The sequence below is a fragment of the Sceloporus undulatus genome, chromosome 5 (assembly GCF_019175285.1).
Source record: "Sceloporus undulatus isolate JIND9_A2432 ecotype Alabama chromosome 5, SceUnd_v1.1, whole genome shotgun sequence".
Lineage (NCBI taxonomy): Eukaryota > Metazoa > Chordata > Lepidosauria > Squamata > Phrynosomatidae > Sceloporus > Sceloporus undulatus.
Window position 1 is genome coordinate 38335531 of NC_056526.1, and position 16947 is coordinate 38352477.

The following is a 16947-nucleotide window of genomic DNA, read 5'->3' on the forward strand; positions in this document are numbered from 1 at the left end:
TTATACCAGTGCCATTGGTGTGCTGTTTTTAAAACTGATTCTTTTAATATGGCTGAAATATCTGGTACAGCTAACTTTATTTGTTTCTCAGAATTTATTTGTTTCTCCTAAGTTCCCTTTGCCCCTGTCAATTTTCCATATTGACTGTCTATTAGCCATTGATATATTTTTGATACATGTCCTTTAGATTCGTCATTTTCATACATTAACACTTCAATGAGTTCAGAGACAAAGCCATGTCGGTCTGGAATATCAGTATGTAAAGGAATTTGTAGCACCTTTGAGACTGTAAAAGAAGTTGCAGCATAAGATTTCGTAGACTTGGTCTACTTTGAAGTAGACCAAATAGACCTAGTAGAAGTAGTATTTCAAAGAGTGTTAAAGATCATTCTAGATGCACCTTCATTTCTATAAATATTTTTGCCCAACAAAGGAATTTGCATTTCATTCAACTACTTAGTTTCTAATTCTTGTATTTTCTCTTTAAATTTGCTGTCATTGTCGGCCCTATGAAAAGAGGTTTCTATCTCTACCTTTATTTTCTCATCCTCTAAATCCATTTTCCCTTCCTTTTGTATAAAATTTTGATGAGGTAAAACTGTTCTTATAGATGAAGGTCTGATGCAAGCTGTTCATTCCAGTGGGTATGGTGACCAAACATGTTGAATTATCCTGTAGCCTATTTTCATTTGAGCAGACTCAAGGAAAAGGATTAAAAAGGTGATCCGTTTTTTTTAATATAAATTTTATTTATTAATTCTAACAATAATTCCAACATTTCCAAACATAAAGAATTGAGAATCAATCGACTAATACAAACAAATCTATCCAAAATACATATCTATTACCAGACTTGAACCTTCTTTCATCCCCCATTCTTCAAACTTCTTATCTCTATCCTCCCTTGTACCTCCCTTTTCTCTTTCTCTACTTCTCTCACTTCATACTTCTTCCTTATACCTTCTTAAACCTTGTTCCTACTTTCTTCACTTACTCCTTCCTACCTTCTATCACATATCTACATTCAATCTTATCTTATCTAATCTAAACTATCACTAACAGAATTCAATCTTCAGTTTTCTGAAAGATGATCCACTTTTTAAGATGCCAATCTGATATAAACAATAAATGATAGTGGAAACAAATTGTTGAGAATTAGCATGGTGGATTACTGTGCTCATAATTGTAAGCTGCTCTGAGAGCCTTTAGGGCTGAAGGGCAGGGTATAAAGGCCATAAATAAATAAATAAATAAATAAATTTGCTTTATGCAAGGGAGTCCGGAACGGATCCCCCACATAAAGAAAGGGCAGACTACACATAGAGACTTTATTCAGACACAGTATTAAATGTGATTTGTTGCTAAAAGAAAGAGCAGTACCAAACCTCACATGTACCTTCTTTGTGCCTGATGGGAGATGAGAAACAGAATCTTTTCTTTTTGTTAACCTTCACGTGTTGTTTGGAGAAGAAAGGGGAAGTATAAAGCTTGCTGTTACTGTATTTGCTTGTGTAATAGCAAAGCCTTGGAGGAGGCACATAGTTGTTGTGGGGGATTCCTTGCTGAGAAGTACAGAAATGATTCTTTGATTCTGTGAAAGCATGGCTTGTCATTGTGTCTTGTCATAGCCACATGGGAGCAGGAAGTAGGGGGTTAAAAACAATTTAAAAACAAAAACAGTAATGGGTTAGTTGGGACAGTAGGTGGGAAGATATGTGGGGCTTCACCTTATGTTGAAGCTGTCAGGATTTCAGTAAGGGCCTTTGAAAACATCCCCTGTGATATTTTTGCAAACAAGCTAGTAAAATGTGGGCTAATGCAACTGTTAGGTGGGTTTGTAATTGGTTGACCAGCCAAACCCAAAGGATGCTCAGCAATGTCTCATCTTCATCTCTCAGAGAAGTGATCAATGGGGTGCTACAAGGATCTGTCCTGGGCCCAGTGCTTTTCAACATCTTCATCAACGACTTGAATGAAAGAATAAAGGCCATGCTTATCAAACTTGTAGATGATACCAAATTAGGAGGAGCAGCTAATACCCCAGAAGACAGAATCAAAATTCAAAATGACCTTAATAGATTAGAAAGCTGGGCCAAAACTACCAAAATGAATTTCAGCAGGGAGAAATGTAAGGTACAGTACTGCACTTAGGCAGAAAACATGAAATGCATAGATATAGGATAGAGCACACACAAGACCACATCTGCAAGGGATCTAGGAGTCCCAGTAGATCACAAGTTGAATGTGAGTCAGCAGTGTGATGTGGCAGCTAGAAAGGCCAATGTGATTCTAAGCTGCATCAATATAAGTATAGTGTCCCGATCAAGGGAAGTCATAGTGCCACTCTATTCTGCTCTGGTCAGGCCTCACCTGGAATACTATGTCCAGTTCTGGGCACCACAATTCAAGAAGAATATTGAGAAGCTGGAGCGTCTCCAGAGGAGGGCAACCAAAATGGTGAAGTATGCCTTATGAGGAGCGACTTAGGGAGCTGGGAATGTTTAGCTTGGAGAAGAGAAGGTTAAGAGATGATATGATAGCCCTATTTAAATATTTGAAGGGGTGTCATGTTGTTTTCTGTTGCTCCAGAGGATAGGACCTGGAGCAATGGATGGAAAAGAGATTCCACCTAAACATTAGGAGGAACTTCCTGACAGAGCTGTTTGGAAGTGAAACACACTCCTTTGGAGTGTGGTGGAGTCTCCTCCTTTGGAGGTTTTTAAGCAGAGGCTAAATGGCCATCTGTCAGGGGTGCTTTGATTGTATATTTCTGCAAGGTGGGGTTGGACTGGGTAGCCCTTGTGGTCTCTTCCCACTATATGCACTAAGGAGCCCTGGTGGTGCAGTGGTTAAATGCCTGTACTGCAGCCATTCACTCAAAACCACAAGGTTGCAAGTTCAAGACCAGCAAAAGGGCCCAAGCTCGACTCAGGCTTGCATCCTTCCGAAGTCGCTAAAATGAGTACCCAGACTGTTGGGAACAAATTAGCTTACTTGCTAATTAGCTTACTTGTTGTTCACTGCTATGATCTTTGGAATAGCGGTATATAAATAAAAAATATGATTCTAGGAACATGTTGGTCTCTTTTCTTCTAGGGCCTATATGAGAAGGCCTTGGAAGACAGCGAGAAGGCACTGGGATTTGACACGGAGAATATCCGAGCACTTTTCCGAAAAGCCCGCTGCCTAAATGAGCTGGGAAGGCACAAAGAAGCCTATGAATGTAACAGCCGCTGTCTACTGTCCCTGCCACATGTAAGTGGTAGTTTTCACATTGATACATGTTTATATTTTAAAAAAGAATAGTATAAATGTTTTAAATAAATAGTATGTACAATGAACCCTTGCTATGGGGTTTGGTTACAGGAGCCCCCATGGATACCAAAATCTGTGGATGCTTAAGTCCCATTAAATACAATGGCATAGTAAAATGGTGTCCCTTTTATAAAATATCAAAGTTAAGGTTTGCTTTGTGGAAGTTTTAAAAAATATTTTCAAGCCATGGGTGCTTGAATCTATGGATAAAGAATCTGTGGACATGGAGGGCCAACTGTACTCATTATCTGTTCTCTTTTTGATTAAGAGTATGATTTGAAAGTTCTTTTCAGGAAATTGACAATTTTTCAAATCTTTATTCAAATTGATAAATCATAGATGAAGATGCTGTAGCTTTCCAGATGTTGGATGACAATTCCCATCATCATTCACCATTGACTGTGTGGCTAGGTCTGATGGGAGTTGTAATCCAAAGGCATTTGGAGGGTCACATATTTCTCCACCACTCAGAGAATCCAGTTTTTGTCACAAGTACAGCAACTATCCTAGCATGCAACAGTTATTACTGCAAACAAATTCTATTTATTTAATTTAAGCTTTCTCCCAAAACTGGACACAGTGTGGCTCACAATAAGATTAATTTATAAAAGGTATAGATAAAAACTAAAAATTATAATACATATTAAAACATAATTGATTTAAAGACATTAAAAGTACAACAATAAAAAATACACCATACAATGATTAAAATCTCCTACCCTGGAAGGAAAGTCAGTTGTCAAAACTCCCATGAATAATCTCCTTACAAGGAGAAGATTGATAGGGAGGGGACCAGTTTTGCCTCCTTCCTAAGGACTTCCACAGTGTGGGAGAAACCAGTTTTGAGCAGTCACACAACAATGTTGTGTATGTTAAATAATTTTCCTGAAAATAGCATAGGGCTGTCAGGAGGAACGGTACAGAGAGAATATTTTTTTTCCACTTCAAAGAAAGAGAAAAAGGTCATTCAACCTGGAACTGAGCTGCTGCTTGGCATTTAAGGAGTACAAGGAGAAAATAAGCTTGTTCTCAAAAATGTTTCCTGCTCTGTTTAGGCAAGTAATGGAAAGTAAGCTGATGATACTATGAGGCCACATCAGTCCAGGAGTAACATAATGATGTTCAGGATCTCAGACAGGAATTGACAGGAGGAGAAAGAGAAAAGATTTCAACAAATTTTAAATGGGCCAAGCTGTAGTTTCTTTACTTGTCTGCAAAACTAATCCCAGTTTGTTCAACAAACCATGGTCACTTTTAGTAGTGGCTTTGTGTGGAGTGTCAATATTAATTTGCTTGATTTGCTGGTAAGAAATTTGAGAAAATTACTTCTTTGTTAACAACTGAAACTAGTACATGTATGAAGAATCAAGTGAAAATACTTGGCACACACAAAATGAACTTGATTGTCTTCTCTTCTGAAGGATGAAAGTGTGGCACAACTTGGCCAGGAGCTTGCACAGAAGCTGGGATTAAGGGTCCGGAAGGCATATAAAAGACCTCAGGTACCGTATTTCTATCCCATTCTTCCAATTAGTAAGTATTAGGATTATATAATTTTCATCCCTTCCAATAATCCTTAAGTCTAAAGATACTAATTTACCTAAGACCATCTGGTGAGTATCCAGGCTGAGCAGGGATTTGAGCTTGGGGATTCTAATATCCAAATCCAGTGCTCTTACCTCAGACCTCGACAACATGGAATCCATCAAGATGGGTGAAGCTCACTTCCAGTGTCCAGTGAAATCTAGGGCTTCTATGCAATCCTAGGTGAAGAGCAGGCTAGGTTGTGCTGTTCGAACTCTTGCTGAATTACTGTACTTAGTTGCTGCTCTGTGTTGAGTGTGGAGCAGCTGAGCAGGTCTGGTCTAACCACTGTACCCCAGTAGCTCTTTGTGGTGTGAATGAGGGAGCACCTGACACCTGATGATCTACTGTCAGTAGAGAAGGCCCATCTGGCCAAGCCAAATGCCCCTCTGATCAATCTGATGGTCACTCAGATCACTCAGAAGAGATTACTTAGGGGCTTCACAGACAGCCCCAAAGGAGTGGCTTCCCACTGTTCCTTTCAGCGCCAGATGGGGGCTGTGGCATCTGCACACTGTGACCCCGGTCCAGTGCTTTGCCAGCACTAAAAATAACAGCAAAATGCCGCTCCTTTTAGTGCTGACAAAAAGCTGCACTTGCTGTGGTGGTGGCAGCTTTTCAGCGCTCGTTTGGCACAGCATATATTAATGCTGTGCCAAAGGAGCACTGTGACCCCCCCACCATGCGGTGGGCACTTGGCATGATGCCAGCATTGGGGCGGAGTCAGGCCATGTGGCATGCAGTCGTCACACCCACACTCCACCCTGATGTGGGCGTTTCTAGCCGGTTTGTTTTGCTCCTTGGTGTTAATGTCCCCTGCCTTTGAGAATATCTTGTCCCTGGGATTATAGCATGCATCAAACAAAAAACTAGCGCCTTTGAGATCCAGTTGTTTCAAATCCTTTGTGAGGCTACAAGCCCCTTTGTTAGGCAGAGTATGCTGAATTTATCAGGAAGCCTTTATGCTTTTGTTTTAGGAAAACTTTTAGGTGTTGTTAAGGTGAGACATGCCAATGCAGTCCCAATTTTAATTAAAACAAAAAGCTTTGTTGGAAATAGAAACCTTATATAGTAAATGTATGTTTGGATCTTGTATGTTTGCTTGCCTTTTCTTGCATTATGTTAGAACTTTGTTTGACATGGCATTAGAAATTTGTTGCTGATCCTTGCAAAGCATCTGCTATTTCTTTTCTCTTCCTTGCAGCAGGAATTGGAAACATTTTCTCTACTCAGTAATGGCTTATCATCCACCTTACCAAATCAGGTAGGTCTTTATATTTAAAGTGAGAATTTACAACAGAATACTGAAGTGTGGAGTGCTCTTGTTCAATGTCTAGCCAGTTTTGCCTTCTTCCTCCCTCTCAACATGCTCAGTTTTCACTGAATTATTTTATGTGGGGTTTGACCCTTATGTTTTCCTTCCCCCTCAAGACTTCTGTTCCACATCTTTTGTGATTCCCTCATGCCTGGTTGTGTGTGTCTCTTGTTTCATAGTGCTCCCATTTTGGTTACAGTCTTTTTTTTTTCTTTTCTTTTTTTTTGCAGTTACAGGCTTAAACCACTATTCGAGGAAGTGATAATATCTAGAGGTTTTTAATTTTACTTTTCTAAACCCAGTGACTTATCTTCTCATAGCTTAAAAGGAACTAAATATTTCTAGTGTGTGTGTGTGTATGTATGTATGTATGTATGTATGATTGCTACCAATGCTACTACTGATAGTTTAACATGTTACCTTCTGAAAGGTTGAGGGACATTTTCCCCTCCAGTGGTAAACAGTTATGGGACTTGTAGACTAAAATCTCCAGGAGGAATTATGAACTGTAAGCCTTACAGTACAATGTCCCCACGCACTTTTTTGCCTATCTGGCCAAAAACAGTCATGTCAGGGGTGAAAGAAAGGGAGTTTTCGTGACTAAGCCTCACACTACAAACACTATAGCAGCTCTTAAACCATTCATCCAGAAGAGCAAATTGAGAAAATGAACCCGCTAGTTCTCTTGTTCCACACCACTCTCTCTACAAGGATACGACGGACCAGATCGCCTCACTGTCAACTAACACCACTGTTTTTCCATAGCCCAGAGGGCCACAGCTTTACCATTGCCATTTTGACAACTGGAAGTGATGTTGTGCACTTTATCACTTCTTGGACTATATTTTGAACAGGATTGGCTGTTCTAGGATGAATAACTCCAAGAAACAGCATACAGGATTTTGTATTGAAAGTGTGTATTTTTGGCAGGAAAGTAACTTTTTAAATTTGAAAATGGGGGAGGGGGTTTTAAGGGCCTCAACAGTGTCCCAAGGTCAGCACTGGACTCCCCAAAAGGGTTGCATGCAGCTTCTGGGCTACACCCCATCTCAACCATGATTTCAACTAATTAACCTCAGCCCAATTACTCCACGTAGGTCACCTAGGTGGTGTGGTGCATGCTTTCAGCTCTACTTTCATAAATTAGGGGCATTTAACATTAAAATTAGAAAGGGCAGCTCTTAAAAGGTCACTTATATAACACATAAATAATAAAATCTCATGCTTCATGCAATTAGCTCTGGTTATATGAGGTAGGCAAAAGAATTCTTATTACATATGGAGTATGTACAGAATATTACAGCTCTGAAACAGCAGTCTCCAAAGTTTAGGCTCCACTCCCAGCTAAAGTTCGTAATGACCACGTCTTGTCAAATCCATTGGAACAAGTCAGTTGCTACCAATTAAATCCATTGTTTTCAGCAGGACTTAGTTGAAATCATTACAGTTACACTGCAGTGTACAGAGTACTTGTTACAGCAACATTACCAAAGCAGAACCTGTTTCTGTCTGGTTAGGACCTATTGTCTGCTTTCTCTGAAGAATGACTAGAGTATTAATATACGATACTAAACAAAATAGCTTGATTACTGAAATTTGACCACCTTCTGTGTGTTGTCTTAGTAGTTGTACACATTTGTGCTGATGCTAGAAAACTGGAAATTATTTACTCCCTAACTAAAATAGGCTTGGATTCTATACTATATTTTGTTATGTAGGAGTATGGCTCCTGTTTTCCTATATATTCTCTCCTTTTTTTCTATTTACCTAGTCCTTTTTCAAAAACTGGATAAGAACTTTAGATTTCTGAATTTTTATAAGATTTAATTTTGGAAGCTTTTCCCCCCTCATGTACTTAAATTTATCCCCTGGAAACATATACAGTGCTACCTCGGGTTAAGAAATTAATTCGTTCCGCCGCGGCGTTCGTAACCCGATACATTTCGCAACCCGAAAAGGCTTTTCCGAAGCGCGGCTAGCGGCTGGAAAGCCGCTAGCCGCGCTTCGCATTTGAATTTCGCGCCGATATTTTTTTCGCAACCCGAAAAAAATATCGTAACCCGGAACAGTTTTTTCCAATCTAACTTTTTCGTATCCCGGAAATTTCGTAACGCGATCAATTCGTATCCCGGGGTACCACTGTATTGTTTCAATTCCTGAATCCTTTCAGTATTAAAGTGGGACTGGAGCTTCATAGAATCATAGAATCATAGAGTTGGAAGAGACCGCAAGGGCCATCCAGTCCAACCCCCTGCCATGCAGGAAATCCAGATCAAAGCATCGTCGACAGATGGCCATCCAGCCTCTGTTTGAAGACCTCCAAGGAGGGAGACTCCACTACACTCCGAGGAAGTGTGTTCCACTGTGGAACAGCCCTTACTGTCAGGAAATTCCTCCTAATGTTGAGGTGGAATCTCTTTTCCTGTAGCTTGCATCCATTGCTCCGGGTCCTAGTCTCTGGAGCAGCAGAAAACAAGTTTGCTCCCTCCTCAATATGACATCCCTTCAAGTATTTAAATAGGGCTATCATATCACCTCTTAACCTTCTCTTCTCCAGGCTAAACATCCCCAGCTCCCTGAGTCGTTCCTCATAGGGCAAGGTTTCCAGACCTTTCACCATTTTAGTCGCCTGTCTATAGCACCACTGAATCCTTCACATGTACACAGAGTTGCAGTGGGGAGGTAAATGACATCTGCCAAATTGTCCACAAATTAAGGCATAGGTTCCCTTGTTCTGTATGCAAAATGCTGACATCATTCACTAGTTTAAGAGTTGGCCAACCACTTTGAATTGATCTAAGTGAAAAGAACAGAGCACATCTTTAATTATACATAGTTTGAGTGATGGGTTTATCCTGGATGAAAATTTAAACTGTTTTTGGCCAGGTGTACAACCTTCCCCTACAAAAGCTCAGAGGTAGCTGGTTCTTCCCATTTTCAGAAGAAATTGGCTATACAAAGCTCTGGTTGGTTGGCCTTTCTGACTGTCATAAAATCACTAAAGTACAAATGCAAAGTACAACTGGTAGTCAGAAGGGTCAATTAGTTGCAATTTCTCTCCCATAACTTATAGATACTGAAGCAGTGTTTCAAACTGAAGTACTGTAAGTAAGTAAGTAAGTAAATGAATGCCCTGTTTTAAAGATAGGGAGCAAATTAATGCTGAACAAAGTATATGTATATTTTTTAAAAAACTGAAAACATCTGCACTATGTAGGGGAGCAGTAAAGCAAGAGAGAGAGAGAAGTAGAAGTAGAAATAGGGCTGGATTTAGAGATGTGGTGGGATGTTGGTGACCAAAGGCAGGGAGAAATAGAGCTATGCCTTAAAAGAAGAAGAAAAAGTACAGCTCTAGCAGCTTTATATACCTGTAGTATCACCTTTTTTTCAAATGTTCATTGACTGTGACCTTTTCTCTCCTCTCTGCAGACTGTTTCCAATGGATTGGGTTCTGTAGATGACATTGAAACAGGTGATCACTTTATGTTTCTTTGGTGTATAGCTCTTCCCCCCTTCCCATCTCAGTCATTTGAGTAGCTTCATTTCAGGAAGGCTAGGGAGATACCTATAGAATATCTGGCTGTCTACATTGTGAAGTGTTCTGAAGAAAAGTAGATTCCCTTTGGAAAGCTGGTACTAATCCTATAGTTGTCCCCATTAACTGTGGATGGCCCAGAGAACTGGTGCAAGATGCAGCTCCAAGTACATGTATATGGTGGTGATAGAATGCAGTGGTGGAGAGAGTTGATCCCCCTTAGACACATTGTGCAGGCACAGTCTGATATTTGGAGATAAGTGTGAGCCATACACAAAGTTAGGAATGTTTCTTTAGAATGTAATGAAAAGCAAGTAACTGTCTTCTGAAGAAGAGAGAGATGAAAGTTCAGTAGTAGAGTTCATACCTTATATGCAGAAAGTCCCTAGCTGAATTTTTGTCATTTCCAGTTTTCAAATAAACAGGATTGGGTAGTAGCTGATACTGCTTCAGGACCTCTGCCTGGTCAGCCACTACTGGAGTAGACAATCCTGACAGTCTACGCTAATTTTCATACTTTGAAGGTTAAGATCCACTGAGCTGGAGCATTTGACTAGGACATTTCTGGATGCTTCTTCTAAGCTGTGATCTAATAACTTGCCTTTCAGATATCTCTGTACATCTTCATGACATGTCTGTTCCCTGTGCCACCTCCATCCAAGTGAGTGAGGACCCTGGTTTTCCATCATCAGACTTGGATGCAAAGAACACGCCAACATCACTATCTGCTAGCACTATGGTGCCTTCTTCAGAGACTACATCAGTGCCATCATCTGAGGGTGTGGATGATTTTACTGAAGGAGGAGTTCTTGGGGATGAACTGGATTCAATCTTGGATTCTATCGCAGATGGGTCTCAGCAGTACCCTCTAGTAAGATTGGATTTCCTAGTGGTGTAGCTACCCCTCTTTTTCTAGACTAGAATTGTTTTATGGCCTTCCCTAGCCTCTCTCCTCAAACAGCTCTGTATATTTCTGGCTCCACTTTTTCAAGCCCATTTATTGGAGGGCGTCTGTGCTAACAAGAAAGGGGAGCATACTATACTATACTATACTATACAGTATACACTGCCACTTAGAGCAGACTATTGGCTAAGTGTAATCAGGCTTCCTCTGCTTAGTATACCCAGAGCATTAGCTCACAAAAGGACATATAGCAAACTGTATGTTTATTTTTTTCCTTTGTTCTTCTTGCTTTTGAATGTTCAAGGACAGTTGAATTCAACTGACTCTGGCCTCCTATCATCCAGAGTTCAGTAAAGGTATTTTTAAAATATTATTCACTTCCAGTAACCTTGTGTTCTGATCTCGTGATACCAGTTTGGAAATTAAGCGGGAAGAGGCTCCTGGAAGGCTAGTCAGCAGTCTGAGCTTGTGGTTTTCCTGCTGTTCCTTGCCTTCTTCTCCATAAAGCTTCTTCAACAATCCACTGTAGCTAATTCATTCCTGCATTACATGTTTTGCCAATCCAGTTATGCCATCTTTGTCCTGCTTTTCCCTGGTGCCTGGTCATCCTTAATCCTAGTTAATGTTGATGCCAATGTAATGCTTAACAGTAGTGAGAAGCCAGTCAGATTGGTGTTCCAGAAGTTTCCTTTCACAGGTTGATGTTGCTATCATATTGTGGAAAGATTGGGGTGGTTCTGAACTCTTGACTCTCATGATGCCCTGTAACATTTGACCTGTATGTCTTCAATGTTTGATTTCTCTCTTCTAATTATAACATGTCTGATATTTCTCATCAAAGTCTCTAGTGCAAGGTGCCCTCCCTGCCAGTATGCCTAGTGAAATGCCACGATTGATCCCTGTGTTTCCGGGAGGTACTCCATTGCTGCCTCCTGTGGTGACAGGCAACATTCCAGTCTCCACACCACTCCCTCCTGCCTCCTTTGGCCTTATGATGGATGCCACAAAACAGCTTTCCTCCACCTCTGTCCTGGATGCTTTCGAACCACCAGTGGGTGGCAGTGGCAATTCTCCTTTGGATTCATTGGATTCACTAGACCTGCTTCCATACACAGAGTCCCGGCTAGATGTGCTGGATGCTTTTGGAACTAGTCGGGGATCACTGGATGCACTGGACACTTTCACTGTTGGTAGGCATTGAGTCTAGATGAAGGAAGAACTTATTGTTGTTGTGTGCCTTCAATTGATTTCTGACTTTTTTTCTTGGCAAGATTTGTTCATCTGCATTTATCATGCATGTTGATTACAGGTATTCATAGCTGCTGTAGAATAGTGTAGACTCCAACTCTTTCACAGCTCAAACTTTATTGCATTGCTTACTGCAGACACACTTTTGATACCAAAAGTTTGTGTTTTTCCACCCCCCCTCCCTTTCATCATCCTGGAAAATGTCCAACTTAGATAAGAAGGAAAATGGGAAGGTAGGTGGTAGTAGAAACTTTTTAAAAATGAGCATTCCTGTCAGAGACTTTGTTAAATGAGGTTTGCCTGTAATTTAAAAACCAAAATTCTCCCATGTAGGCTTCATTGTAATTACAATATTTTTTAAAAAAAATAGTGGATAATTTCTTATTTGTTGAAAGTATAGGTTTTGAATGCTAAAGAAATTTGGGTCTTAGGGATTTCAGAAAAGGAAGGGCACAGGCTTGTGTGGTAGACAGCTACAGCAGCAGTATTTTACAAATTATTGGATCTTCTCTTGTGATTTTTCCTATTATTTAGAGGAAACCAGCACCCAAGAAACACGGCAGCCTACTAGTGTACAGAAGCCACTACCCATGGTGAGTTGTTGGCACTCTTGTGCCAAGTTAAGAGGTTCCCAAATTTCATTCATCCAACTTCACCAAATTGGCATAATGTGGCAGCCTTGTGTATTTCATCCTTGTGCTCCTTAACCACAATGTTTGGGATCAGCTCGACATTTCTCCCTGCCGAATTTTGAGTGCTTAAACACAGACTAAAGGAGGTTTTCATTACTCTTGCTTAGCTTGTTCTTTTTGAAATGCATCTTGACCTGTTTTCCCTACACACATAACAGTTCTTTGTAGTGACAGAGGGCTATATGACAGAGGGCTACAGATTGACAAAGGGCTATATGGGAATGGCAAGCAATTGGATAGCTTCTTGATATGGCTAGAAAGTTACTGCTTTATTGAAGTGATTGCCAACTTTGCTACAAGTGTGAAGATCTCCTTCTCAGTGATGGATTGGAGTGGGCAACCTATGGACCTTCATCTTCATTCAGGCAGCCCTTAGACCTGATTTTAAAAGTTTTGTGCAGATTGCCAGTTCCTTGCATGAGTGATCTGACCTATTCTAAGTGGTCTGCTACAGGCAGGGAGGAAAGAAAAATAGAAAGGGATGGCAAAGGGCAAGAGAAAAGATGAGTGGGCTCACCGGCTTTATGTTCTAGTCTACTCATTGCCTCCATGCTGGTTTGAGGGAATGAGACACTTAACATTAGAAAAGTCCCATCGCTATGGTAGACATCAAGAATGAAGCAGCAGCTATTTTTAAGCTGCTTGATTTTGCCACTTTGCTTGTTTGGGAATTGAAGAATCTTCAGAGAAGGTGCATCCCAATGTTGATAAGCATTAAAAGGGAGTTATCTTTATTGTCCTTTTAGGCAAACCATAGTGGGCCAAGGCATACAACGGTACCCAAAGTGGTAGAGTTGCTGATGTCTCAGCCAGAGTCGATGATGCCCAACACAGCCCTGCTTGTGAAGAATCCACTGGCGTCCACTCACATCTTCAAACAAGCCTGTCACCTCTGCTATCCCAAAACAGGTTATCTGCTAATAGCAGAACTTGGGGAAGTTACTTTTTTAGATGACAGTTCCCAGAATTACCCAGCCACAGAACCATTTGGCAAAGGAGGGAGATTCTCAGAACTGTAGTCCCAAAAAAGTAACATTATCAAGTTCTGGCTCATAGTGATGCAGACCAAGTACTCTTAGCAAAGTTGGGTTCTTGTTAATCTCAACTTCCACTTGTAGGACCCAAGGCTGGCGATTATACCTATCGAGAAGGTCTGGAGCACAAGTGCAAAAGGAATATACTGCTGGGGAGACGCCGGAACTCAGAAGATAAAACCTGGAAGAGAATCCGACCACGGCCAACTAAGACCAATTTTGTGGGATCTTATTATCTGTGCAAAGGTGAGTTGAAAGAGGAAAAAGATGAAATGGAGTTTCAACGAGGAAGATCTGGGGCGAAGTATAAAAGGAACTGGGGCTTTCTGTAGCAGGTATGTATATATAGAAATATAGCAACCTGCCATATACTGAATAATAATAATAATAATAATAATAATAATAATAATAATAATGCTTTATTTATATAGTACTGTAGATTTGCACAGCGCTGTACATGCAAACATTAAATAAATAGATAAGAGTAAACCTGCCCATGGCATACAATCTAAGAAATAATAGGATAATACATATAACAATACATAACAATACAGGAAAGGGTTCAATAAAACAGGTAGCAAATAAAAAACATCAAATAGCAAATGATAGTCATGCAATGCCTGGGAATTCTTCTATGAACAGGATGGTCTTCAACTCTGTTTTGAAACTAGTTAAAGAAGTGATGGCCCTTCCTCATGGGGGAAGGAGGTTCCAGGAGTGAGGGGCAGCAAGTGAAAAGGGGCAAATCCGGGACGGGGCATATAAAATCTTGGGCTGAGACAGCCGACCTTGACTACCAGAATGGAGGGCCTGAGTGGGAAGGTGAGGAGAAAGCAGGTCTGATAAATAAGGAGGGGCCAGCCCATGGAGGGCTTTAAACATCAACAGGAGCTTATACCCAATACAGAAAGGGAAGGGGAGCCAGTGAAGGGATGACAACAAAGGAGAGATATGGTTGGAGCGGTGGGCAGATGTAATAATGCATGCAGCTGAATACTGGATAGAAATTAGAGGACGGAGGTGAGAAAGAGGAAACCCAGCCAGGAGGATATTACAGAAATAAAGTTGTGATACCACTAGGGCATGGACCAGAATCTTGGCAGTAGAAGCGGAGAGATATGGTCAGATTTTGACAATAGTGTATAAAAATAGTTACACTGAATAGTTATACTGAGTTGGATTTTTGATCCATCTAACCCAGTTTTTGTCAACTCCTACTGATAGCAGTTCTCCTGGTTTCAGAAATTATTCTTTCCTAGGCCAACCTGGAGACCCTAGTATTCTCTGATTATCTCCATTCTAAGTGCCAACCAGGTCCAACCCTTCTTAGCTTCCAAGATCAGATGAGATCAGGCTTGTTCAGGATGGTATGGTGGTATACACTATGCTTCAGTTAGATGCTCAAGCTGAATTTCAAATCACGATAATGCAAGTTAAAAACGTACAACACTATATTCAAGACAATGGAATTGATAAGGACAGTGTAAAAACATAAACATTCCCAGCCAAGGTAAAGTAGAGCAGTTAAACTACAAAGTCTTGATAAACTAAAGAGTTACTTGACTGGTAGACATCCAAATAATCAGCAGTCTGACCCTTCTAAGGAGAATATTCCACTACTGGATGCTACCACTGAGAGGATCTGATAACCTCATATCAGACTTCAAAGTTCAAAGTGATGGGATACCTGGAGAAAGCCTTGTAATGAAAAGGCTTGCGTGTGGGCCAGCACATGTTGAGAAAGGCAACCTTTCATTTTCAAGCCAGTGTTGGGGTACAAGATAACCAGAGAACCCTACAACACTACAAGCATTTGTTGGATGTCTGCTGTTCTGATTACCTGGTAGTTTTAAAACATCATTCCAGGGACTCATTACTAGTTTGGAAAGTGATAAAGGATATTTCAATAAGAAGAAAGGTTAGCAGCACACAAGATTGCTTTTAGCTGTCTTTCCCTGTGTTACGTAGCAGGATGAGTGTCTGGTGCAGTTTGGTTGGATTAGGTTAGGAGAGCATACACCTTAGAATGTCTCAGACTCCTAGAAATGTTTTGAGAGGGGACATAATTTGAGTAGAACAGAGGAAGTGTTTGTGAAAAATCAGAGCTTGACTTGCACATCCATATACTAGTTGCAGCAGTTTCACTGGTGATGGAGAAACGGATGTTTCCTTCGGACACTAATACTTCCTGCATTAATACTGACTCTGTGTTCACATTTGCCTGTTTCACATTCTGTTATGGTAACTCTGTCATATAGTTACACACACAGTTCCATTTTAGATGTTAATACATATATGTTTGTGTGTTTGTGTGTGTGTTCAAATAATTGTTTTGAAAACAATCTTCTGGAACATTAAAGGTTAACAAGATTTTTTTGGCTTTAGCTTTTGAGGACAGCAGCCAACATAATCACTTATACGGGCTCATAGAGGGGAGATATATTTTTGTTAAAGGAAATATAAAGAAGATGAAAGTTACGTTTGCATGTATTTATGCCCCAAATGAAAAACAAGTTGAATTTATAAATAAGGTATTAACTCTACTGGAGGACTTTTATGAGGGAGATCTATTTCTAGGAGGGGACTTCAACCTTGATATATTAAGATGTAATACAAAGGGCAATATAAGGGGAAGAACAAGAAAGAAAAAGAATAGAAAGCAAAATCCTAAAATTAATTTAGAGAAATTGAATATTATTGATGGTTATGAAAGCACGGGAAACAATAATTATGAAAATACATATTATTCAGCTAAATTTAGTCGAATAGATTATTTCCTAGTCAAAAAAGACAATAGTTTGAAAATAAAAGAAATTAATGCAGGGGGAATCTGGCTCGCAGATCATGCACCATTATATTATTGTTATTATTATTATTATAATTATTATTAACCTTTATTTATAAAGCACTGTAAGTTTACACAGCGCTGTACATACAGTCTTTTTAATTAGACGGTTCCCTGCCCTCAGGCTTACAATCTAAAAAGACACCACACAAAAGGAGAAGGGAGTAGTGGTGGGGAAGGGGATGAGGTCCAGCAGTTCCTCTCTACCTCCAAGGCCTGGACCAAGGCAGATGGACTGGAGGGAGGGCTTGGTTTCATAATGGATGGTTAATCTTCATCCAGGGAGGCAAGTGACAATTATGCAAGGCCTGGGAATGCTTGAAGGAAGTAATATTAAGAGATGTAAAAAATGAATTTTGGATCCTGTGGTTATTCTGAAGGAGGAAAATAAACAACAAATTAGGGAGGAAATAAAACAATTATAGGGATAGAAACACAATTAAGTAAAGAAAATTGCTTGACTCTCAATTTAGGG

General features: G+C 40.2%; 1 protein-coding gene across 6 annotated transcripts in view; it reads left to right on the top strand.

Annotated features, from left to right (window-relative positions):
* Window positions 1-16947, top strand: part of ZC3H7B (zinc finger CCCH-type containing 7B) — a 66245-nt gene that overhangs the window by 17211 nt on the left and 32087 nt on the right. For 5 of the 6 annotated variants that reach the window (XM_042467086.1, XM_042467087.1, XM_042467085.1 and 2 more), the window contains exons 5-13: window positions 3097-3255; window positions 4737-4817; window positions 6104-6163; window positions 9644-9686; window positions 10358-10620; window positions 11495-11843; window positions 12436-12494; window positions 13340-13502; window positions 13712-13873. In XM_042467086.1, the coding sequence (XP_042323020.1) occupies window positions 3097-3255; window positions 4737-4817; window positions 6104-6163; window positions 9644-9686; window positions 10358-10620; window positions 11495-11843; window positions 12436-12494; window positions 13340-13502; window positions 13712-13873 (1339 nt within the window). The remainder of the gene's footprint in view (window positions 1-3096; window positions 3256-4736; window positions 4818-6103; window positions 6164-9643; window positions 9687-10357; window positions 10621-11494; window positions 11844-12435; window positions 12495-13339; window positions 13503-13711; window positions 13874-16947) is intronic. The other variant, XM_042467088.1, reaches the window with a different exon arrangement.